This window comes from Callospermophilus lateralis, chromosome 3 (assembly GCF_048772815.1).
Source record: "Callospermophilus lateralis isolate mCalLat2 chromosome 3, mCalLat2.hap1, whole genome shotgun sequence".
Classification (NCBI taxonomy): domain Eukaryota; kingdom Metazoa; phylum Chordata; class Mammalia; order Rodentia; family Sciuridae; genus Callospermophilus; species Callospermophilus lateralis.
Genome location: NC_135307.1, coordinates 111,040,864 through 111,067,052, shown reverse-complemented (window position 1 = coordinate 111,067,052; position 26,189 = coordinate 111,040,864). Strand labels below are relative to the sequence as shown.

At 36.0% G+C, this 26,189-nt stretch overlaps 1 protein-coding gene across 5 annotated transcripts in view; it reads right to left on the bottom strand.

Annotated features, from left to right (window-relative positions):
* Window positions 1–26,189, bottom strand: part of Map2k5 (mitogen-activated protein kinase kinase 5) — a 236,560-nt gene that overhangs the window by 155,079 nt on the left and 55,292 nt on the right. For all 5 annotated transcript variants that reach the window (XR_013090774.2, XM_076850990.2, XM_076850991.2 and 2 more), the window contains exon 9: window positions 3,459–3,498. Coding sequence is in view for 4 of the 5 variants with exons in the window: in XM_076850990.2 (XP_076707105.1) it covers window positions 3,459–3,498 (40 nt within the window). In the remaining variant the exon portion in view is untranslated. The remainder of the gene's footprint in view (window positions 1–3,458; window positions 3,499–26,189) is intronic.

Here is a 26,189-nt window from a genome sequence, read left to right as displayed (position 1 = left end):
GAATTGTGAGAAACTGGATAAGCTATTTAACTTCTCTGTGCCTCAGGTCCAGCACCTCTTAAATGGGGATCAATAACAGTAAAAAAGACTATTATATTAACTGAGGAAAATGTATGTAAAGTACTCAATACAGTATAAATCATCAACAAATGGCAGCTTCCATTTACTGAGAGAACAGTTTAAAAGCTGGCCAATCTGTCTGAGGAGACACAAAACAAGCATCTGGATTAGGGCAGGAAAGGAGGAGGTGCCAAGAGCAAGCAGACAGAATCACACAGAGACCCAACAGTGCCTTTTGAGATTTATTACATAGAACGAAGTAAAATGTACAATAGTAACACAATGGTAGAGATAGGGAAATGAATATGTACTACTGTAAGATTCTTAGTATATAAAGTGCTGCAGTGTTATAACATAGGGAGACTATGAGAAGTTAAAAATGTATACTACAAAATCTAGAGCAACTACTAAAAACAGAGAAGAGGCTGGCAGGTATACAAACACACACACACACACACACACACAAAAAAAAAAAAAAAGAAAAGAAAAAGAAAAAAGAAAACAAAGAACATAATGATAGCTTTGAATCTGACCATATCAACAATTACATGAAATGGCCCCAACATACCACTTAAAAAGCAGAGATTATCAGACTGGATTACAAAGACCCAACTATATGCTGCTTACAAGAAATCCTTTTCAAATATAAGGATACAGAAAGTTGAAAATAATACACTAACTCCAGTCAAAATACCACTGGAGTGGCTATATTAATATCAGATGTGAATTTCAGAGCAAAGGATATTTCCACAAAGACAGTCATTTCATAATGACAAAGGGACTAATTCATATAACAACCCTATACATACCTAATAGTATATCTTCAAAATACAGAAAGTAAAAAATGCTACAAGTATAAAAAAAATACAGGCAAAGCTACAATTATTGTTAGATATTTTAATGCCTCTCTTTCAAAAATGATAGAAGTTTAAAAAAATCAGTAAATATACAGAAGACTTGAAAACTACTGATAGCCAGCTTGATCTAGTTGATATTTATACAACACCTTCTACATAATTTGGACAATATATTCTTCTCCTGTGCACAAGGAACATTTACCAAGACAGATCATGTTTTGAACCTTAAAACAAGTCTCAATAAATTTAAGTTAATTTCAATTATACAAAGTATGTTTTGAACATAGTAGAATGAAATTAAAAATCAATAACAGAAAGATATATGGAAAGTCTTCAAATATTTGGAAATTTTAAAATTCTTAAGAATTAATGAACAGCACTACCTGTTTTGAAAAGATGGTACATTTCTTTTTTTTCAATATGACTATTATATAAGCTACATGATTTTTGCCTCATCTATCAAGAAGCAGAGGACTAGGGGCTGGGATTGTGGCTCAGAGGTGGAGCATTCTTTTGTATGTGTGAGGCACTGGGTTCTATCCTCAGCAACACATTAAAAAAATAAATAAATATACAAAATAAAGTTAATAAAAAAGCACAGGGCTAAACAAAAAGTTTAATCAAAATAATCATATCTACTCTTATATTATTCATTCGTTCAACTCAGTTTGAACACACAGTATGTGATTGTATAGAATCCAGAAATACAAAGTGAATTTAATATAGTCCTTAGTCTAAAGCCCATTTTAAAGCTAGGGTGTAGTGAACAGTATATTTGTAAACTCCAACTATTTTCATTTAATTAAAGTCTCTACTTTGTAAAACATATCCTTTTTTAAAATTTGCCTTTAATTCTTTCCAGAAACACCTGCTGGTCCCTTGCCATTCCCAACTAAGTAATCATACACAAGAATTTTAACATTATCCTATGTTAAACATGATTTAAAATGTATGAAATTATTTAAAAATTGATAATGTACTTGTAAGACAAAACAATTATAGTTTTTTTGGACAATTTATAGCAGTGTTCTTCTCTCTTGGAATAAATAACCTAAATGTGACTATCTTTAAGTATACCATCAGCAACAATCTAAGATTGTTAGCATCCAAGAAACAAATAACTGAATAAGTGGGAAAACAGTGCTGAAGTTGTTGTTGGTGTTCTGTTACTGCAAAGGGAGCTCAGGAGGGGAGGGAAAGAAAAGAATCCAGCACCAGGGTGGTGTAACATCTGCACTTGGTGAGCTCAGGGGAAGATGGGGATAGAACCTGATCCTAGAGTTTCAATCTTGAACCTCAGTTTTCTCCTATAAATAGATGAATACAATACATTTACAATAGATGACCTCCAAGGTCTCAATTCTACAATTCTGTGGACCTAGTTTGGTTGAAATACAAAAGAACATACTCTAAGAGGGAAGCTCTGTTGTACCTCCTCACCATAAGCTATTTAAGTTATTAAAATGACTAATGATGCCACATCACACATTCTAGGTGCTATACTACCTGTGATATGGAAAAAGAACTCTGGACTGTGCTAGTAATCTGAAGATATAAGCCTTAGTTTCAGTTTAATCTTTATAAAAGGTATAAGCATTTGCAAATTAATTGTTCTAATCCTTAGTTTCTTCAGGAAAAGATGAAGAAAAATAAACTATTCAAGTGTTAGGGAAGGAGACCAGTTTCTCGCTGTGAAGAGTTACAAAGTCCTTTTGGAAATATCCCTTGAAAGGACAGATAGAGAACAGACGGATAAGCAAGGGTAGTGACTTTAAGACTATCTAGTATAGTAGGGGATATGAGCTTTAGAGTTAAACAGACTTCTTTACATTCTAATCCTTCCTCTTCTAACCCTGTGACCTTGGACAATTCAAGTTTCTGAGTCTCAATTTCCTCAAATTTAAAATAGGTAGGATTACTCTTCAGCTTTAAGGATTAAAGGTAATAGTTATAAAACATCTAGCATCATACCTGGCATATAATAGTCACACACAAAATAAATGCTTTCATTATTAAAGTCAAGGAGGGTCCAAGAGGAAATAATCCACTAGTAAAGCAGAGGATATGTTTGTAGAGGTATCAAGGGACAAATCTGCAGAGGGCCTGCCCAGGTTGCTATCCAAGAGCACAGTGTTAAAAGGGGTTTGTGGGGTTCGGACTTCAAGTTACAAAGGGCTCAGTCATAGTACAATTCAAGACAATCCATCAGCAAACTTGAACTTTTAAATAAGGGAATTTGTAAGCTGTGGCAGATAAGGAGAAAAGGAAATGCATGAGTGCTCAGGTTCTGAGCTGCATTATCAGGAACACAGGGAGGCAGCTCAGCAGAGATCAGGGAAAGAATGTTCTCTTGAGAAGAGCTACAATGCAAGGAGCACTGTACTTAAGACACCGCCCCCCCGCCATGCCTGAATGTCACAACAGGGCCACCTGAACCTTAAACCATTCCATCTCCTCTCTGACAATACCTGTGACTCAAGCTAACAAGAGAAAGGAAAGCAGTAAACATCAATAATTTCATAAAATAAACCCAGTGCTTACCTTTACAGCTAATATTTTCCCACTTGGAACATGATATGCTCTATAGAAAGAAAAAAAACAATAACAGTTACTTGAGATTACTAAACGACCTATAAAATGGTTAAGGACACAAATGTCAATTCAAACATTTTTGCAGCAATGGGAGACATACATGGTACTTTCAAAGAACATTAATCATGTTAGTCATTTATATTTCTGTGGAGCTTAATGGTTTAAAACCAAAGTGATTCATTATACATTACCTTAAAATAACCCTCCAAGGTAATACTGGTACTATTATCCTCCTTTTATAGATGAAAGCTCTGAAGCAAAGAGAAGTTAGGCAGTTTGCCCAATGGCACAAAGTGAGTAGGGACAGATCTAGACCTCAAACCCCGGTCTTCTGGCTCCAGATCATTTATGACTGTTATCATATGTGTGTGTGGGTGGGGAAGGGGTTATCTACAATTCCATGCTAAGCACAGAATAGAATCTTGTAAAATGGGAAGTTTTGCTTGTGTCTCTTTCAATTACATATGCAGATAAACCACACCTCCACATTTATTCAAAATAATCATAAAACACATAGAATTAGTTTTGGATGACAATATAATTCCATATAAGGAATCACAGTTATAATGCTCAAGCATGTGGCTCTTCTTAAGCAGAAAGGTAGGCTCCAAGTATCAGATACAGCAAAATAATTACAACTTAAATCAAGAAATATGAACAGGGCCTCGGTGTAGCTCAGTGGTACAGAGTTTAAGTAGCAGGTGCGAGGCACTGGGTTTGATCCCCAGCCCTGCAAAAATAAATAAATAAATAAATAAAAGAAATGTGAATACATTAATTTATGAAAAAAGCGTAAGAGAATAAAAATTGTGAAATAAAATACCATTCACCAAGCCCTACTGTGTTTAAATGTAATGTGGTCTTTAACATATACATAGGATGGACCACATATTCTGACCATTATCCAGAAACAAACTGACTTGCATTAAAATTTCAAAACCATGTTACATAAACAACTATCATAACTGCAAGCCCATAAAAGCATAAAAAGACAAATTAGTTTGGAAGAACTAAAATATGCTCTGTAGAAGATGTCACACACATCCAGCTAGTGTTAAGACATGCACAGCTAGGGACCACGTGAGGGAAACAGAAGGAAATACTTCAGGAATGTCTTGTCCTCGTTTGTTTAATTGAAAAATAAATTTATCAGGCCCCTAAACTGCTCATTTCTTAAAAATAAAAATAAAACTTCTATATTCCACTATTACCAAAATGGAGGCATCATTTTTTGCTATTCTGACAAATATATTTGGTTGCTCTGTCAAGTTATAAAGTTTTATTAAGGTATAATCTATATAGGATAAAATTCACTTGTTTTAAGGGTACAATTTAATGATTTTTAGTAAATTTATAGAGTTAAGCATCACTGATGTTTTGGGAGTGAATGACTTCTAGAAATGGTTGTTACTAAATGCCTACAGAGAAGAATAGGGAAACACACACACACACACACACACACACACACACACACACACACACTCTTATATATCAATAAATTGATATGCACTATACTTTTCTCAATGCCTAACAGGGAAGTTGGGACTATGTTAATTTGAAATGCAATTTAAGGGATTTAGTAACCTTATTCCATGTAAATATACCAGTTTCTTCCCAGAACTTTTGAAATACTGTGTATTGGGATCATTAACCAAGGACTAAAATAGGAAGAGAAATAGTTGAATGCATAAACAAGGATTTGAAAGTTGTAAAAAGAGCAGTGTTGTTACTTTGAACAAGCAACACCTGGACTTCTGAGACCAGCTGTAGCGATAAGGAAATGATTAGCAGATAGTCTAATATATATACCATACTGGGCAGTTTGGCAACTTAATTAGCTTGTCAAGAAAGCTGATCTCTTTTCCAAAAGAAAGGTCTTCTATTTCCAACTGAATTAAAAGGGGGAGGCTTGATGATTTAATTATGACGCACGCTAATTCATCCGTGGAAGTTTGGGTTCGATTTCGAGCAATAAAGATGCTGTGTGGCTTGGTTTACAGTGCAATGACAGTACCAATTTAACATTTAATCATCAAGAAGGGGATGACGAAGGCAATGCCAGGCTTGAGTCGGTATGTCCCTTGACTCTGCAAATGGCATTCTACCTGGAGAAAAGGAATTTGTTTACTTCCAACAGATACTGCATCTCAATTGGATACTGCATCTCAACTGTCTTGACCTTCCTCAACACATTAACTGTAAAGTGATTAATGAAGTTTGAATGGAGGCTCTGGTTACACCAAAAGACATCTATACACCTCTGCAATGTTTTAATTAACAGCTAACACTTCAAATTAGTTTGTTGTTGCCACAGTAATTACCTGTTCCAAAGAGTGCATGGAGGAAGCATTTTTATGAGATATTTGCAGTGCTTAGTCCTTGAGTGTTCCCTTTTGTTTTTGACCACCACATGTCTTCTGGAAACAGTCCCAGCCCTTAAAATTGGGCACACAGCATATACACTTTACAATGGCAAAAGCCAGGAAGGAGTCTGGCATAAAGTTTTGGATATATAAAAATAACAAAAAGATTAGCACAAGAGAACATTTAATGTCCATACTTCCTCACTTTCTTTTGTTATTTTTTGTGATGCTGGGAATCTAACCCAGGGCCTCAGACACACAGGAAAAGTGCTATAGAAAGGAGCTACATCTCAAGCCCTCTTACTTAACTTTTCCCCTTGGAACAGTAAATTCTAGATGACTGAACAAAGAAGCTGGTAGCAATCTTTAATCTTGATACAGAACCAGAATTTATTGAGCTAGTAGAGAATATAGAAAATGACCAAATCAAATCCCTTTCTTTCACAGTAGAAACACCCAAAAAGCCAGGTGAAATTACTTGTCCAAGCTCACCGTCAGTAGCAAAGCCAAGACTGAAACCGTGGCAGGATTTACCTAAGCTAGCACCTGAAGGTAATGTGATGGGAAGTTTTCCTGGCTGTATTCTAACACACACACAACACACAATGTACAAAAGTACAGATTTATTTCAGTCAAGCTCAGGACCATCACATCAAAAATCTCTCCAGGCAAGGAAGCATTCTGCAATGGCCACCAACCTATCCTGGAGGCAGAAGAGCAAAGTGTGTGAAACCAAACACAGTGCCTGGTTCTCACCCCAGCTCTGCCACTTCTTAAACACCAGAGCATGACCATTAGTAAACCTCACCCTGTATCGGTCTTATCAAGTCTGGAATAGGTAAAGTAGTTTCTACTTAACAGAGTTGTGAGAATTCAATGAGATAATACTGAGGACAGGACCTGGCACTTAGGAAGCATCCACTAAATGTTATGAGCTAGGAAGCCTGCAAAGCAGCTGAGTGTTTTAAAGAGTAAAACCATAGCCTGAAAGAGCAATAAGATCTCTTAGCTTCAATCAGTTATACAGTCCACAAATGAACATCTAATAAAGCTTTAGATGAAGAACTGGCAAAACATTGAAATAAATCATTCATTATAAAGAAAAATTGTATTACTTCGTGTTGAACCAACTTTGAACACAAAGAATTAAAGCAGCCATTTGAAATGTGTATACGATTCAAATTCTAGACTTCTTACCTCATGTAGCTCTTGCCCATGATTTTAAGTTACACCAGAGACAATTGTGACAAATGCCCCATTACTGGTGTTCACAGCAGCAGAAATACCATTTGACAATCACTGTTGCTAAGTTAGAAAGTCAATGCTACATTCTCTTTGGCTTAATAAAAAGGAAAACAGAAATCACCCTAAAAATATCTGTCTACCTTCCTCTAATATACATCCTCACAGATTCCATAAAATAAAACTTCGAGGACTCTCCTGCTTCAGAGGCCTTGGCTGCTCTGTTATAGCTCCTACCACACTGCAGAAAACTGTTCATTCATCTATGTGCCATACTGGTGAGTGAGGGCTACCAAGTCTTAAATCACCTTCTATTCTTTATGTTTGCAGAAGTGTTAAGCTCGTGGTAAGTGCATAATAATTAATGAAAAAATCTATCTTTTGGATGGTGTTTTACAAAGAAATTCCACATGCATTTAATTAATTGATTCTATAATCTTATGAGTAGATGTTATTATCATCATTCCCCTTTCATGGGTAGACTTCTAACTACTGAATCAAAGTCCTTATAGATTTCACAATCTGGCCCCTGGCTATCCCACTGATCCCTGCTTCTGCCAAACTTCCTTATCCCCAGTAATTATTCTGCTCCACTAGACATGCTCCTGCTTTAGGGCCTTTACACCTATCTCTGAGCCCTGGACCATTCCGATGTCACCTGGCTTGCTCCATCATTTCCTTCAGGCCTACTGTTACTTGGTTAATGTTCCTACATAAGACAGCCCATTCTCCCTTTACCTCATTCTTCATAGAATTATGATCACCCCCATAGAGTGTATTTATTTATCATCTGTTTCCCACCAATGGAAAGGAAACTCCATGGAAACAGACTTCTGGGGTTTTTTGTTCACTGCTGTATCTGCAGTGTCTTCCTATGCCAGGTACAAATTGGTAAATATTTGTTGAATGAATAAATGTATGAATTTTTTTAATTGCTATAGGTTGATTTTTATATTTTTCTAGAATATTTGTTTAATTTGTTTAATTTCTCTAGGAAATTATTCATTTTATTTTCAAATTTATGTCATAAAATTATTCATTGCATCCTCTAATTATTCTTTAAATCTCTGTGTAGAATTATGTTACCCCACTTAATTCCTAATTTTGTTACTTATGTCTTTGTTATATTTGATCAGTGTTTTAAAGGAACCAACTTTTGATTTTGTTGAATTGTTATATTAACTTTTGTCCTTTAGTATTTCTTCCAAATTTCTTTGGGTTTACTCCCTGCCCCTGCCTATGTAATTTTTTTGAATTATATCATAGGTCAATTAATACCCAGTTTTTCCTTTCTAATGTCTATAAAACAATACTTTAAGTATGACTTTGATGTATTTCATGAGTTTTCACACATGGCACTTCTTTTTTGTTCAGTTATAAATATATTTATTTCCATTATGATATTTTATATGACTCATAAGTTATTCAGATGTAGACATTTTAATTTCTAAATATAGGAAAGTGATTAACTTATAAATATTGATTTCTAAACTAACTGTACTTTAAAAAGTGATTTGTATTTTACAGACTGAATTAAGACTTGCTTGGTGCCCTAGTACATAACCAATTTAAAAATAACAGTTCTTTATCTGAAAAAAAGTATATTCTCGATTTAATTAATTCAGAGTTCTATATATGATCATTAGACCAGGATGTTAATTGTGATGTTAACATTTTCTATGTCCTTATTAATTTTCATCTTATGGATCTATGTACTAAATGTTGATATTCTCCCACTATAAGGATTTACCAAAATTTCCATGTAATTCTATTTTTGCTTTATGTATTTTAAAGTTCTGTTATTAGTTACATGTAAGTTTAGGGCTGTTGTGTAATCACTCTCTCTCTCTCTCTCTCTCTCAATACTTTTTTGTTATAGATAGACACAATAATGTTACACAATATTATAAGAGGTTGTGAGGGGAAAGGAGGAGGGAAAAAAGGGAGAGAATTAAACAACAGCAGAGGAGGTAGAGAGGGAAGATGGGAGGGGAGGGGAGGGGAGGGGGGATAATAGGGGATAGGAATGGTAGCAGAACACAACAGTCACTAATATGCCATTATGTAAAAATGTGAGTGTGTAATCAATGTGATTCTGCAATTTGTATTTGGGGAAAAAATGGGAATTCATAAATCGAGTCAAATGTATGAAAGATGATATATCATGAGCTCTGTAATGTTTTGAACAATCAATAAAAAATTTTTAAAAAAATAGATAGACACAATATCTTTATTTATTTATTTATTTTTTATGTGGTGCTGAGGATGGAACCCAGTGCCTCACATGTGCGAGACAGGTGCCCTACAACTGAGCTACAGCTCCAACCCCAGTATCTTTTCCTTTATCATCAGTTAGTAATCATTTTTATCTTTAAAAATGCTTTTTACCTAAAATTTATTTTGCTTTATATTAATATATAAACTGTTATTTATTTATTTAAATTTTTGCTTCCCCCCACCCCTTTTCTTTCAACATTACTATGTCTCTATATTTCAGGAATTTCTTTTAGTCTAAAAAAGATACAGAATTGTATTTTTAAAAGTTCAATCTAAGTAATCTGTTGACTGCCAGTATTAATCTATTTATATTTATTATAATGATTGGTAACTTGAATTTATTTCTACACATTATTCATTTTCTTTATACCTCACTCCCTCACTCCTCTACCCTAGTAAATCTCTTCATTCTGTCCATTGTTTTGAAATTATACATTCTATTCATTTTCTTTTAGTTGTTACCCACATAAGTTTTTACAATTCTACCTGACTCAATGAACTTCAAAGTCAAATGCTATCTCTCTCCTTCTCCTAAACAATATAAAAATCTTAGAATGCTTTAATTCTAATCAGCCCTTCTCATCTTAGTATATTATTTTGTCTGTCTTTTTGTCTGATTTAATTTTGATGTCCCTAAGTTAAAAACTATTATTGGTTTTATATATCCAGTTTTACCTAAATGGTCCCCATACTTCTTTCATTCTATTCCTTTCTGGATTCAATTTGAATCTATTATCTTCTTCCTAAAGTAGTTCCCTTGGTAGTAAATTAACTCCCTTCCCCCATCTATCCTTCCTTTCTCTACACACACAGAGACACACACAGACACTTTTATAATAGTTTCTGAAGGTGTATTTATTTTGCCCTCATTCTTGAATCATATTTAACTGGGACAATTATTTTTCTCTCAGCCCTGTGAGGATACTGTCTTTCAGCTTTCATTATTGTTTCTGAAAAAAATTTGCTTGCCAATACAAAGTCATTGAAGGATTTTGAACAAGGTAGAGTTATTGTAGGACCTTAACTTTAAAAATCATTATTTCAACTGCCAATTACCATGTCACTAGTAGTAAGAAAAAAAACAGAGCTAGCAAGAAACACTTAGAAAGCTGTTGCAGTTGTCTAGGCAAGACATGGTGCCAACAGGAACTCGGGTAGTAACAGTGGATGCGGGAAAGAAGAAACAGACACAAAAGACTTTGACAAGGGACAATGCATGAAACACAAGAATAAGAAAGATAAATCTTCAATTTCATGCTAAGGTGATGGGAGAACAGTAGCCATACTTATTAGCACAAGTAGGCAAGCTCATCCTGCCAGCCTTAGACTACATACCCTGTACTTTTAAGCTATTTCATTCAACAACATGTACCTGGTACCTATCACAATACTAAACTCACAGTAGATACTCAAATATTTCTGAGTTATAAATAAATGGGGTAGTAGGAAAAGGGAGAAAGGAAAAGGGGTCACTAACAATTCCTAAGATTCTATAGAATTATTCCAACTTCCCTATGATCTATGTATCCTAAGCCACATTTTACACATGACAATAGAAACACAATCAGGGTATTGAGAAACCCACTGAGAGTTCATGAGTGGCAGACACAGAATTCAAATCTGAGTCTACCTCAATTCAACCTTTATGTTCTTCCACTACAAAAAAATAGTATATATAGACGGTAACTGTAAATGAGTTTACTTCAGGATATTGTGAATGCTGAAGGTGGGATTTAAAAAGAGTGCAAGGAAATTATACTAATCAGATTGCCCTCACTGCCATTTCATTTATCCATTGGCATCAATTACTTTATTGCCTTATGATACTTCACAAGTTCCTATTCTAAATTATTATTTTTCTTCAATAATTTAGTATTTCAATTATTTCGGTTTAAATATACTTTATTTAACAATGTTACAAACTCTAATTACTTAACTGTACTATTGATTATTTCCATGAGGTCTGTCTATGTTTTGAGGGCCAAGGTCTATTTGTTCATTGCTGATATGCCCCACCTCTACCACAGTGTATAATACACTATCCTCTTAGATTAGATGCTTGATTTATATATTCAATGCCTGTCTCTGTTGCCAGGAAGTTTTTAGGCAATGTGGATACAGCAGAGAACAAACCAGATAAGTCCCTGTTCATATGGAGCTTACTCTCTAATATAGGAGGACTGACAATAAATAACTAAATAGCAACATGTCAGGTGGTCAAAACAGCACTGAAAAAGTATAAAGGTAAGGACACAGAGAGTGCCCAAGATTAGGGACATATGACTTGATATCGTGGTTGGGAAGATAAGAGTGCCTCCCTTCTCAGGTACAGGCAAACAGTATGGGTAGCACACCATTTTGCGATCTGGGGGGAAGAGGATTCCAGGCAGAGGAATGGCAGGTTCAAATAAGCACAAGTGGAATAAGCAAGAGGCCTAGTTGGGGAGATGAGTCAAAGAGACAGTGGGAAGATAGTTATGCATAGTACCATTTAGGCCATGGCTTTATATTCCAAGTAATGTAAGAAGTCATGAGTAGAAGAAGATAACTAATGTTTTAGGAAGATCGCTTCTGCTGGTGGGTGGGAAAATCACACTGTAGGAAAGCAAGGATTCAAACTGGTAGACGAGGCGGGAAGCTGTTACAACAGTCTCAGCAAGAAGTGACTGTGGCTTGGAATAGTATGGCAGAAAGAGAGTGGCAAGAAGCAGTCAGCTTGGCTGGGCATGATGTTCACACCTGAAATCCCAGCTACTCAGGAGGCTGAGGTAGGAGGATCAAGTTCAAGACTAGTCTCGGCAACTTAGCTAGACCCTGTTCCAAACAAAAAAAATAAAAAGGAATGGGGATGTAGTTCAATGGTGGAACATTCCTGGGTTCAATCCCAATACCCACTCCCCCACAAACAAAAAAAAAGTAATCAGCTTTTTAAAATGTCTAAATTCAGAGGTCAGAAAGATAAGGGGGAAAAAAACAGTAAAAGAGATGAGAAGGTGCAGACAGTGGGCGGTCAACAGACTCCAAAGACCATGAATGCTGGCATTATATCTCCCACTGCCAAGTGAAGTGCCTTGCACAAAGTAGATGTTCCGAAAACATGTGGTTGATTTCAAAAGCAGTACTTGGGGACAAATGCAAGTGATTGTTATCTGCTCTTTGAAATTTTAAAGATGGGTCTAAACAATACATATAAGGTTGGAGATATGCTTACTTTCGTCTAACTCCTAATGGGAATTTGTTAAAAAGATAACATTGCTACAAAGAATAAACTGAATTTCTATAAGAATCTTTAATAATTTCTTGCCTTCTACTTCTTTTGCTGTTGTTTTGCTCTTCTTTTTCTAGGATTTTGAGATGGAGTATGAGATCATTTATTTGTTGGTTTTTTCTTTTTTTAAGGAATGAACTCCAAGCAATGAATTTTCCTCTTAGAACTGCTTTTAATGTGTCCCATAGATTCCGATATGTTGTGTCTGTGCTTTCATTTATCTCTAAGAATTTTTTAATTTCCTCCTTGATGTCTTCTATAACCCATTGATCATTTAGTAACCAATTGTTCATTCTCCAAGTGATGCATGTTTTTTCCTTCCTTCTTTTATCGTTGATTTTCAGTTTCATTCCATTATGATCAGATAGGCCAAAGACATGAACAGACATTTCTCAGAGGAGGACATACAATCAATCAACAAGTACATGAAAAAATGCTCACCATCCCTAGCAGTCAGAGAAATGCAAATCAAAACCACCCTAAGATACCATCTCACTCCAGTAAGATTGGCAGCCATTATGAAGTCAAACAACAACAAGTGCTGGCGAGGATGTGGGGAAAAGGGTACACTTGTTCATTGTTGGTGGGACTGCAAATTGGTGCAGCCAATCTGGAAAGCAGTATGGAGATTTCTTGGAAAGCTGGGAATGGAACCACCATTTGACCCAGCTATTCCCCTTCTCGGTCTATTCCCTAAAGACCTAAATAGAGCATGCTACAGGGACACTGCTACATCGATGTTCATAGCAGCACAATTCACAATAGCAAGATTGTGGAACCAACCTAGATGCCCTTCAATAGATGAATGGATAAAAAAAAATGTGGCATTTATACACAATGGAGTATTACTCTGCATTAAGAAATGACAAAATCATAGAATTTGGAGGGAAATGGATGGCATTAGAGCAGATTATGCTAAGTGAAGCCAGCCAATCCCTAAAAAACAAATGCCAAATGTCTTCTTTGATATAAGGAGAGTAACTAAGAACAGAGTAGGGACGAAGAGCATGAGAAGAAGATTAACATTAAACAGGGACGAGAGGTGGGAGGGAAAGGGAGGGAGAAGGGAAAATGCATGGAAATGGAAGGAGACCCTCAGGGTTATACAAAATTACATACAAGAGGTAGCGAGGGGAAAGGGAAAAATAATACAAGGGGGAGATATGAACTGCAGTAGAGTGGGTAGAGAGAGAAGAGGGGAGGGGAGGGGAGGGGAGGGGGATAGTAAAGGATAGGAAAGGCAGCAGAATACAACAGACCCTAGTATGTCAATATATAAATCAATGGAAGTGTAACTGATGTGATTCTGCAATTTGTATATGGGGTAAAAATGGGAGTTCATAACCCACTTGAATCAAGGTGTGAAATATGATATATCAAGAACTATGTAATGTTTTGAACAACCAACAATAAAAAAAAAAAGAAAAAAAAAGAATCTTTAAATTTAAGGAGAAGAAAATTTTGAAAACAAAATGTTAAAAAAAAGTCCTATATCCACACAGGACATAAGGGGAAAACAACCTGTGTTCACATTCTAACATCTGGACTCTCACACAAATTTATGTCAAGCATAAGATCAATTGCATCTGTATTTTACAATGTTTACTGAAATTATTTATGCTTAGAATTTCAAATTCTAGAAGAACCAAAAAATATGAATCATCCCAGCTGACTCCTGTTCACAAAATAAATAACCTAGAGCTGATCATATATTTTCTGATAAAGCTTGTACAATCTCATTCAATTAAAGTAGGCATCTCGTTTCTATTGTACTATTCTTCATATTAATTTCTGAACATATTCCAATCAAATTATTTTAAATTATGAGCAGGAAGGATTTATAATAGGGAACATCCGTGGTTCTCTAGTGATTGTGAGGCAGAATATAATTTAAAAATGGGAAGCTGACCTATGATCTGACTATAAATATTTCAGGTTTCAGCATAACTGATGATACAGTATATTTTAAAAGCCAAATTATTACCAAAATAGTCATCAAAATGAATATGAAAACACTCTTCCTTTTTGTAATCTCTTAGAGAAAAGGCCTCAAGAATAATTCACATATAAAGACTTTGAATCACAATGTAGAACAGGAACACTGAAATGACAGTACTGCCAGTATCCTGTGAAGGAGGAAGGTATTTCTTTCCTGAACCATGAGAACTAACTACCATTGACATAAGTTGTGCTTCTCACATAACATACTTCAAAGAAAGTGAAAAGAGAAACAACAATTACTCCATGAATTATTTATAGAATGCTATTAATTGTTGGAAAGTTCTCCAAATGGATGGGAAACCGAAGAAAATAATCCAGTCACTGAAATAGTGAAAGCAATGGTTAGAATCTGGTTTAACCAGGAATTACAAAGTGATGACCTTATTCTAGTATGCAGGAAAGAAGATGATGTTTATTTTGCTCCTGGGTCCCCTAGAGGACAGATAGGTCAAAGACCAACAAAGAAAGTGAGCAAAGCCTGTTTAAAAAATAAATAAAAAGTTACAGACAAATGCATTTGTTGGTGTTAGCTCACTGTAGAGATGGCAATCTCTCTCTCTAATAAAAAAAAAAAAAAAAGTTCTTTGTTTTTCAGGCCATTATTTCACAGCTTGTGGGAAATTCTGTATTCTCCACCTCTCTGTTCTCTGAATGCACTAGAGATTTCCAGGAGGTCCATCAGAGGCAGACAGAAGCAAAGAGACAAGGCAAAAGAGAAATCTGAGATATGACTGGTGACAAAATGTTTACTAGCGAGGAGACAGAAACTGTTGTCTAAAATGAGACTTCAGATTAGTATCTATTTTAATTATCTATGCATGTCTAAATTCTCATTAGCATAGAAAGTGAGGGTCATACTCAGATTCAATTCTTTTTTTCTTTTTTTTTGTACCAAGGATTAAACCCAGGAGCACTTAACCACTGAGCCCTTTTTATATTTTACTTAGACAAGTTTTCACTAAGTTACTAGAGCTTCACTAAGTTGCTGAGGCTGGCTTTGAACTTGTGATCCTCCTGTCTCAGCCTCCCAAAATGTTGGGATTACAGGCATGTGCCATTGTGCCTGGCTCAGATTTAATTCTTAAATGTAGGTCCTTATCCAAAAAAAAAAGGCATTCACTGAAGCCAACACAAGGTAAGATCATCAGTTTCCACACTTACAGATGCTATTCTTTTGTCCTTTATTATTTACCAAAAATCGTAGTTGTACTTTCTGCAAATTTCGAAAAACAAGATGGAAGTCTTTCACTAATTTTTAAGTTTCTCCATTTCAAAGACTATAATTTATAGTCTTGGCACAAAAGGAAACTAAAACAAAAAGAAAGGAGGTAGCAGAAATCCAGAGGGATAAGTGTACCACTGTGAGGTGACACTTTGAGTCTCCTACTTAAAACAGGAAATCTGGGGCTAGGGGTGTGGCTCAGAGACAGAGCAGTCGCCTAGCACTTGTGAGGCACTGGATTCGATGCTCAACACCACATAAAAAAAATAAAATAAAGGTATTGTGTCCACCTACAACTAAAAAATAAATATTGAAAATAAAAAAAAAACAGGAAACCTGAGAATTTACTGCATTTTCATTATTCCAAAATGTTATAAGGCTAAGCGATCTGAAGCCAATATGAAACAAGTAGAATACTTCTTTACCATATAAAAGTGCATATGTGTGTATATTTTATAAAATATTCATACACAAAACAAAAATATTTTCCTATCATGTGAGATTCGCTTTTAAAATCGCTGGATGTCTACTTTTAAAGCAATGACATTTTCAGTAACTAAAAGTAAACTAGCTGTGGTTCAACTAATGAAAATTTTGTTTTATTGCTTGGTCTTTTTAGATATTTGTTTACTTGGCAGTTTTTTTAGGGGTTAGATTTTACTAATATGTTTTGGACTAACAGGCTTTAGCATTTCAAGAAATGCTGTCATATATTAAAATAGCCACGACTATACCCAGGAAAAAAATTCAAATAGTTTCAGGGAAATCAACACTGACAGTTGTTGCCTTCCATAATAGATAAACACATTAGCCAGGCTCTAGCTGTTAAAATAGAAAATCCAAAGTAAACAGCAGTTGTAAAAAGAAGCTCTTATGTAAACTATACCAGTTGAAATGCGGTCTATGCCAACTTTGCTTCTGCCTAAAAACCCATTACAGATGCTTGGCTACTGATTTCAAAATAATCTGTGGTTAGGCAACAGAGCCCCTAGACTGTTTATGTATCAAATCAAACATGTTATTAGGTTACAGATATTAACTTCAAGATACTGATTGTAGCAGGGCTTGTAAATCAACTTAACATATGATATGGGGACTTTGGCTGGGTTAGAAAGACTTTCAGAGAAAAGCAAATACAGCCCCACATTTTATTATTTCTTCTTCTACTTACTTGGGCTATAATGCTCTTTTTAATCTCATACCCACCTCAAAGTTAATGTGGTCATCACTGCCTCCAGATTTCTTCTATAAATTGATGCAGCCTGGCTCAAGCCTTTAACATTCTCCACATTAACTAGAGTAATGTCTTTCAATATATAGCCTGAATACCTTTGAGATCAAGGAAGCTACAGTCAAAGTGATCTCTTGATCAAAGGTTCTAAAAGAATGTAATGTGCAGAACAGAGAAGCAAGAGATACAATGCCTAGTGACAGGAAAGTAGGAAGGAGGGAGGGAAGGAAGAACTATAGGTCTGCTGTAGGTTGTAGTTAGATAACAAACACATGTAGGAGGGGAAAAACAGAAATACCTGCAGGATTAACTACTAGAAACTCTCCTGAAATGGCCTGATTACAATATGGTTTCTACTCATGGTTTCTTGGAAAATTAACAATTAATTACTTTCTAAATTCAGACACAAAAATGGCTACTTCAGAAAACCTTCTATTAGTAACATTCTATTTGTGCTTACTTAGCTCATAAAGTATTTTCACACTAGAAGTTATTTGCTTTGCATGAAATCTGCCCATTACCCTCACTTATAACTGAGGAGGCCAAGGCTGGGTGAGGTTAACAACTGCTTCAGGATCCCTGTCTGATGAACACTGGAGTGGGAAGTAAACTCAGGTCCTCAGCACACGTCCTACAGCTCTGTGTGAACAGACACAGGCTGCTTCCAGATGCTCCATTTCCAATTGTCTTCAAGGCTCTCTGGATATGGTCAGCGTTGGTTTTTAAAAAGCAATAGGAAAAATCGATTGAATGACTTGCTTTTCTCAGTTGCATTAACTTTTTCAAGCCACTGGGGTACAATTTACTAAATTACCTCTTCTAGAACACTAAATAGTACCCTAGTGGGTCAAAGAGTAAATGCACCTCTGAAAAATTTATTCCCTTCTTCCCTGTAGTACCAGATGTAATATGTCCCCTATGGCGAAAATATTAACCCATTTCCATTTAAAAACCCAAGAAACTGTCCCACACTAGATAAAATGAGTATGGGGAAGCTTGGGGAAGGGATGACAAAAATCTCTCTTCTTTAATCCTGCTCACAATACTATAGACAAGTCAACATGAATTTATGTGAAAATGCATATTTTTCAATCAATAGAGATTTATTTTACTCAAAACTTAAAAACAGAATTAAAAATATCCAAAGCTCATGGTGTCCAGCAGGGAGATGCACAGGATCTCAAGATGGTCAGTTCCACCCTACACTGTGTTAAAAACAAAGTTCAAGTGTTCGTCTTACTTATGCAATAAGGTACATATCACAAACAGCTGGTCTTTCATCTGTATCATGATACTGCATTTATTCCTTGCCTCAAAACCAAACTTTCTTGACTGACAAGTAAGCATATTATTTCTTCTAATCTCCCAAAGCTTCTGAATGTATTTTTGAGTTCCCTTAGCAGAAGCTACTGAGTGATTTGCATTTGTGAGATGCCTTAACGGAGCCAAACTTTTACGTTTTCAGCACTGTTAGTCCTTTACTCTTCTGGAAGATGGCTATGCAATGAAAATAAGACAACTTTAATTTAAGAATCATCCAGCTTCTAATTAAACTGCCATAGGCAGCTGGTTGGATAAGTTTTAATCAGTTTCAATCACCTATTGATTGGTATACTGAAGCCTAAAAAATTAAAAGTAAAAGATGATTGGGGAATTGTCCCATCTCAGAACAACAGTAGAGGCCTCTGTAAATAACTCCTCTTTTAACCATCAGCTAAATGAACACTTCAATACTGCAGTACAAAGTCTTCTGCAAAATTACTTTAACTAACAAGCAGAAATTTATCAGCTTCAGCCAAAATCAATGCTGAAATCAATTTGAACACTGGTTGTGTCTAAAGGGGCTCATTGGCAATTTAGGGAAATTACACCATGTAAATGCCTGTGCTTTAATTGAACAGTTTCATCAACTAGGCTGTGATTGCTGTCCATTCATTTATTTACTTTCGCTGCAGCTACCATTCTGCAAAGGAATGGCTTTTGTCAGGCTGGAGAGAGGCACTTTATCTTCATTTCGTGTACTTTTGTGCATAACAGACTTTGTGGAATGGGCATATCATGACCAGGGTCAAAAGAAACCCGGAGAGACTTTCCTTTAGCATAAAAACTGAACAACTTGAACTATCATACCTTGCACCATCTAGGCACATGCATCTTTGAACCAATAGCAAGGAACCTGGGTGACTTCCCTCCTCACTGCACTGCACCTCTGTGTTGGAAAGAATGTCTGTAAGTGTTCTTTTTGAGAATGCTGTGTTCTTTTTGAGGTATCTTTGTTGAAATCCAACAACATACAAACTGTTAGAATGTCCTCCTTCAAAAATTAGGCAACTTTTTGCTTTACAGAATCCTCTGAGATCAGTCAGGAGAAGGTGCTATTCTGCAGTCATTTAGGAAGATGCCATATGTATTTTTAATGTAAAATAAGTGGGAAAAGAAAACAGGGTCTATGTGGGAGGTGAACTACTGGCCTTTTGATGTCCAGCAAGGCAAGTATCAACACAATTCCAGAGACCATTTAAACACACTCATGAAATCTTGCAATGAACACCAAAGATAGCATTTCCAGAGAATTATCTGCTGAAGGGAGTGAGGTTCAGAAATCACCATTAACATTTCTGTCTTTGGATTAATCAGTTACTTCAAATATTATAAGTTCCAGGGAAGAAGGGTAGAAGTGAGATAGCTGTTCCTTCACGTAGGTCATGTGTAAGGCATATGTGCCTGATGCAAAGGTATAAACACAAGTGCACCTTTAGAGTATTTATTAGAAAATGAGGGCAGAAATTCTTTTTTATCCCCCCAGTACCAGGGGATTGCACCCAAAACTTTTTGCACACAAGACAGACACTGTACCACCGGGCTGCACGCCCAGGCCAAGCCCGGTAAAAAAACAGCAGGAATTCTTAGATTTGCACATAATTTGCTTACTTTAAGCTCTTCCTACAATGAAAATGTAATTATTTACCAAGAAGGGGACTGGGCGGGAACTAAGAAGAAAGCCTGGGTTTTAGTGGTGGTCTTATCCCTGACTTGCTTTGAATCCTCAGGGAAATCCACTTTATATGAATCTGTTTCCTCTTCAGCCAAATGAGGATGGTGATCCCTATTATGTTCCAGGACATTCCAACACATCTAGGGGATAACACAAGGTATGTGATGGTGGCCCACTTTGCAAATGAAAATGAGGCCACTGACTCTGAGCACCTCTGGGTCTTGGGTGTACAGAGGCAGTCAGGGCCTTGAACCATTTTTACTTGGCCTCCACAGTAACAGGGAAACGGCTCATTTGCCCTTTCTATCAATTACCCCAGCTGCTGTGTTCTGCAAGGATTCACCAAAAAAAAAAAAAAAAAAAAAAAAAAAAAAATCTTAGAAAAAAAAAGGTTAAACACGATATACACAAATTTAACTCAATACATGTGTTCTTGGTAAAAATTCATTTTGTAATTTTACCCCATATATCATTTTCTCTAACACTCTAAAGATTCATTGGCTATACTTGTTGCTAAGACAATGTAAAAACATACTTTATTCATAGTTTTTAGATAACTCTTCTGAAAATTTAATTATAGTTTAATCAGGGCTTTATATTTATTGACTAAGTATATTGTTACATTTTGCTGCTACAGTTAGCAGTCATAATAGAATCAGTATGTTTGAGAATCTTACACAATACATATTTTCCAAATACACTAAGCTTGTTAAAATGCTGTATTGATTGTGCCCTAAAGCAAGTTCTAATTTTGTCTGAACTTTTTTTTTCATTTCTTTATTTGAATTCATAAAACAAAAACCACACACTCTGCTTTTGACAATATCACTAAACATACATTTTTTTTCTTAATACTGACAAGGAAAACTATGGAAATTTTAGAGTCAAAAGGACAACACAATATAAAGTCACATTTAAAAAGCAAATTACTGGTTTTGTTTTTTTAAAAAAAACTTTATGCTTAACATTCCACCATAAACCTCTATTGCTATTTCCCCCTCTAATTTAGTGACCTATTCCTTCAATTCAGTGTTAGTGTTCAAATCAGAACCTAAATATATTTCACTCCAGCAAGGCAGCAATTTAACAGAAACATGGTCTCCTACATCAAAATAACCAATGACAGAGGCGGGGGCGGGGGAGGGCTATGGCAGAAAGTTATACGCAGTAAATGCCTTTTGGACTTTGTAGTGAATTATTTTCCAAAAAAGCAATTTAAGTAAATGCCCTAGATGCTATGGTATACAGATATTTGCTTTTGCAATATGCCAACCAAAAGACTACAATTTTCTAACACATCAAATCCTGCAAAATAGCTTTAAAATTTTTAGTGTGTTTTAGAAATCAAGAAATGCACCACCTCCATTAACACAACCATACAATTAATCTAGAGATTTTATTGTTAAATTCTAAGTGTTCAATAAGCAAGGAGACCCAAAGGATAGACCAAACAACAAGTCATGCTACAATAACTGTCAGCCAAGGAATGGTTGTGTTAACATGTACTAAAAAGTCTCGAACTAGACATGGTTCATCCTTGACTTTCAGAATTATACATTAATTCATATTTTATATCCAAATCTAATGTGGCCTAAAAATGACAAAACTCAGAGACAGTGAATGGCAAACAGAAAAACCCTGGCCTCGAGAAGCACCCCTAAGTATTGATGTAGGTGTCAGAGGACCTGCAGCCTCTTCTTAACTTGACCTTGGGCATGCCACTTTGCCCTTCCAAACTTTTCCTTTCTCGATGGTAAAAAGCAGGTAATCATACCTTCTCGGCATCATCAGGTCCTGTCCCTCTTCCATGCTCCCCTGAGCTCACTATACTTCATGACACTGACCTAGACACAACACACTCATGTCCATCTCAGGGCTTTTGCTCATGTGGCTCCTTCTGCCTAGAAGATTTTCCCCTGACAGGCTCCTTCTTGTCTTTCAGGTTTCAGCTCTGAGATACAACTTCCCCAAGCACCTCCTCTGCATTCTTTACTGCACTTGCAAGGTCAGGCATCATCTTATTTCAGATTTATTTCCTTGATTATTATCTGCTGTCCCACTAGTGTGAGCCCCAGGAGCATGAAGATCGTGAACGTCTTGCTCACTATGGTATTACATGCACTTAGAATAGTCTTTGGCATTAGTGACACCCAGTAAATATTTATTCAGTGAAGACATGAATGTACAATAAAACAAAATTTAGAAGAACAAATAAAGCATCACCTGAAAAGATTTTCATGGACCCTGAGTTCTACATTTAGTTCTGGAACTTGAGACTCAGGAGACACCAATGTGGTCATCATGTGCCCAGGTAGAAGTGGGGGATTCTTAGCAGTTCTGAACAACAGTAATGTCATTCTGCTTATGGTAGGAAAGTCTGCCACCTGCCAGAGCCACCTTGCAATGGACAATACTTTTGTGTTCATCCTCGGACTATAAAGAATCTGCCTCTGCAAATTAGTTCTGGTAACAGTAGGTAAGGCACTGTGTAGGCATAACCAAGATGACCAAGACAGGCCTCTCCTCCAGGAAGGACCATCCAGTGGGAAAACAGGAAGAAGAGAACATTACTCATGCCAGTCAAGGCTACTCTCAGAGACATTCAAGACAAGCAATTTGTGTCTAGCCTTTAGAACAAAAGGAAACGTATTTGCCTATAGGAATGCCCTTCATCTTTTAAGCTGGCTGTCATAAAACCCTTTGACTCTCTCCTTGAGATCAAAGTTAGCCAGATCCTTTAACCATTTCTCAATTCAAATATCAGTTCCTCTATAAGGCCTTTCCTGATTCTTCCTGAGGAAGGAACTAAGTCATCATTCCCGCCCAAGCTCCCAGGGCCTGTGCCCCATACATACTGACATGCAGCCCAGTCTGTGAGATTCCATGCTTACCTGTGGATAGAATTTCAAGCTCTCTCTCGGGGGGCTCTCAGCACCACACACAAGTAGAACTTGGTGGCTCCAATGGATGAAGGAGGATGGAACGGACACAATTCCCAGGTACCCCATTACCTGTCCATGCTCCTCTGAATGCTCTCTGAACTGTCTGCAGTTTTCCATCAACTCAGCACTGAGAAACAGAGCTCTGGATCTAAAATTGGCATACTGCAGGTGAAGCCAAACCCAGATATTACGACCTCCTAATGCACACTTCAAATGGAAACCAGATCTCTTTCACCCTATAACAACGTATGTGTGCTAATACAATATTTTTCCTGTTCCCAACCACATTTGGACTTTAAAGTTCTTTTTAAAGAACTTTATTAAAATAATATATGAGAAAGAAGTCTTACCATTTCAAAATTATTTTTCCCTGAAAAGAGATGGTGTTGAAATACTTACATTCAGCAAATTCTTACTTGAAATATTACCATAATGTATTGATTTTTACCAGGCTCAATTGACTGAAAAGTTGTTTGTATAGCAATATTGGCCTAACCAATATACTAGAACAATTTTGCTACCCATAGTAATCAAGTGCATTTCTGAAGTATAATTATACTGTCATAAAAATAAAGCCAAGATACCCTTTTCCAAGCAATAAAACTATAGGGGCTATAAAACAGGAAGAAGAAATGACTAAATAAATGAGATTTTTAAAAGTGAAATTTAGTGTCTTTCAAAAATACCACCACCTCCTCTTCCTTCCCTTAAGCCACAGTTAGCAAAAAAAAAAAAAAAGAAAGAAAGAAAGAAAAAAAGATCAATACTTCAATCTCAATAAACTATTTCAATAATAGTTAATTCGGGTGGAAAACCGAGTCTGAAAATCTCTGCTCAGCGACCTGTGACATCCTGTCATGTTGGTTAGATGCCAATAATCCATCATTGCCATAATGGATATGAACACACGTGAGGTTATAGGAACATGGAGGAGTGTGGGGAAGCAAAGGTGAGAAAGGTATAGAGAATCATGAGCTCAGGTTTATTCTTTAGAGTCTAATCAATATAGTAAACATTATTGTATAAGACAAACCTATAAAAGTGAGTGCTGAGAGAGGGAGAGAGAGAGAAACATACATAATTAATTTTATTTGACAAATACTCATTGATTTTCTGAAAACATTAATATCCTTGCTTGTCACATGATCCCATAATGCAACCCAGCTATATATAAGTATTTAATTTTGCATTAGGATGATGTCTTGTTTGCTTGTTTAAAATATGGTCTTGGCTGCAAGGAAAAGGCCCTTCACCTGATTGGAAATTTAAAGTAAAAAAATAAATCAAACAATCACTGTAGCTCTTAGGTCAATATCAAAATCATTTAAAAACTACTTTTCATTTACAAGATGCATGTCAGGGAAAAAAATATAAAGAAGTGGGGTCACCCACACAGTCATTATAGCTGCTGGCACCAGACCTACCACTCTCTGTTTGGTTTGAAACCTTCAGCTTGGCTGATGAAAGAGGAAGTCAAAGTTTCCTGGGTACTCTGGGTTCTCAATTTAGTCATGCCTCAGCCAACAATGGGACCATCTGAGAAATGTATTACTGGGAAATTCTGCCATTGTGTAAACAGCATGTACTGCACTTAACAAAACTGAGATGGCTGTAATGTCACTAGGCTACGTAATCATAGGGGACCACCATGACGTACATGGTTGGGCACTGATCAAAATGTTGTTATTTAGAACGTGACAGTATTTTCACCAGAGAATATTTTTAATAATATTTTTTAGAAATTCTATCCTTCAAAATATTCCGATACCTAAATAGCATTTAATGAGATAATTCATGTATTTTTACACATTATATAAATTACCTTCAGCGCTTCTAATTTCATTAATGAAATTATATTATTACAATGAGTTAATATAATTCCAGCCCCAAACACAAATTTATTTTAGGTGGTCTCTCAGCCATGTCACAAAGGCAGCAAACAACTCATTAGCACGATCTCAGTTACTATTTCCGAGGACCGCTCCTCAACAGATATTACTTAAAATGTAAAAGCAATACCTTTGAGCATTACTATCCCCTCTTCTCATTGTCTCTGGATAATAATTCCTGAATAATAGCATAAAACCAATCTTTAAAACATCATTTAGGTAACTTATATGCTATAAATTATATCACAGAAAATTCTGCCCAAACTAGATTCTTCCCCATACTGTGAGAAGAAGCTAGAAGTAGAAATTTACTGCTGTTTTCAAATACCTAGAGACCAGAATATGTGGCCAGAACACTGGCAATTGCAGTTAGGAAAAAAATAATGTAAAAGATGATCCTCCAGTGATTGTTGGCTAACTGATTTAGCATGATTTAATCCTAAGTGTTAAATAATTACTTCATTTCTGGACCCAAAGCTTGAGAGACTCTGTCTAATAAGGTGCTATGGAAGCAGAGTCCTGGTGAGTGGTGCTGGAATCATAGAATGTATGCAAAGTAATGGGAGCAGTTCATTGCTTTCATCTCAATGTGGCACACTATACAAAAAGAGGACAATGACTAGTATGTCAGGCCATCGGATGCTAATCACTCAAAACTTTTACGTGTGCATGGAAATTAATCGAATATATGTCCTTTGTTTAGAAATGCCTATCTTCTAAATGAATGTCACAGAACAATCATGTACCTCTAAAACTAGCTAGATATGGGGCCAATCCAAGTAAAGAGCCCGACTAAAATCTAATTGGGAGAAAACTCCATTTGCCTCATTCTCATCTCAGCTAACACATATCAAGCATCTACTCAGACCTGTGCTGGGTACACTAGAAAATACAAGGAAACACCAAGGACTCTGCATGACCTTGAGAAACAATGCCGTCTGGGGAAAAGCGCAGAGCAAAAAGAGACACTGCTCCAAGTTCTGGCTTAGCCACAGAACGGCCACAAACTGTGAGCCCTCGTGTTTTCCAGTGGTAAAGTGGGCTTTACATTATACCAGCTGTCCTATAGCAATCTGAAAATAAATTATGATAAGTGAAACTTTTAAATCATATAAATATTTATGATACAACTGAACAATAGCAGAAAACAGAATTATGTGTCATAATATAAATAAAGAATTTCTCAAAGTTAATTCAACACAACTGTAATTCTATGAGGTATTTACAGCTGTTCCTCAAAAAGAGTCCCA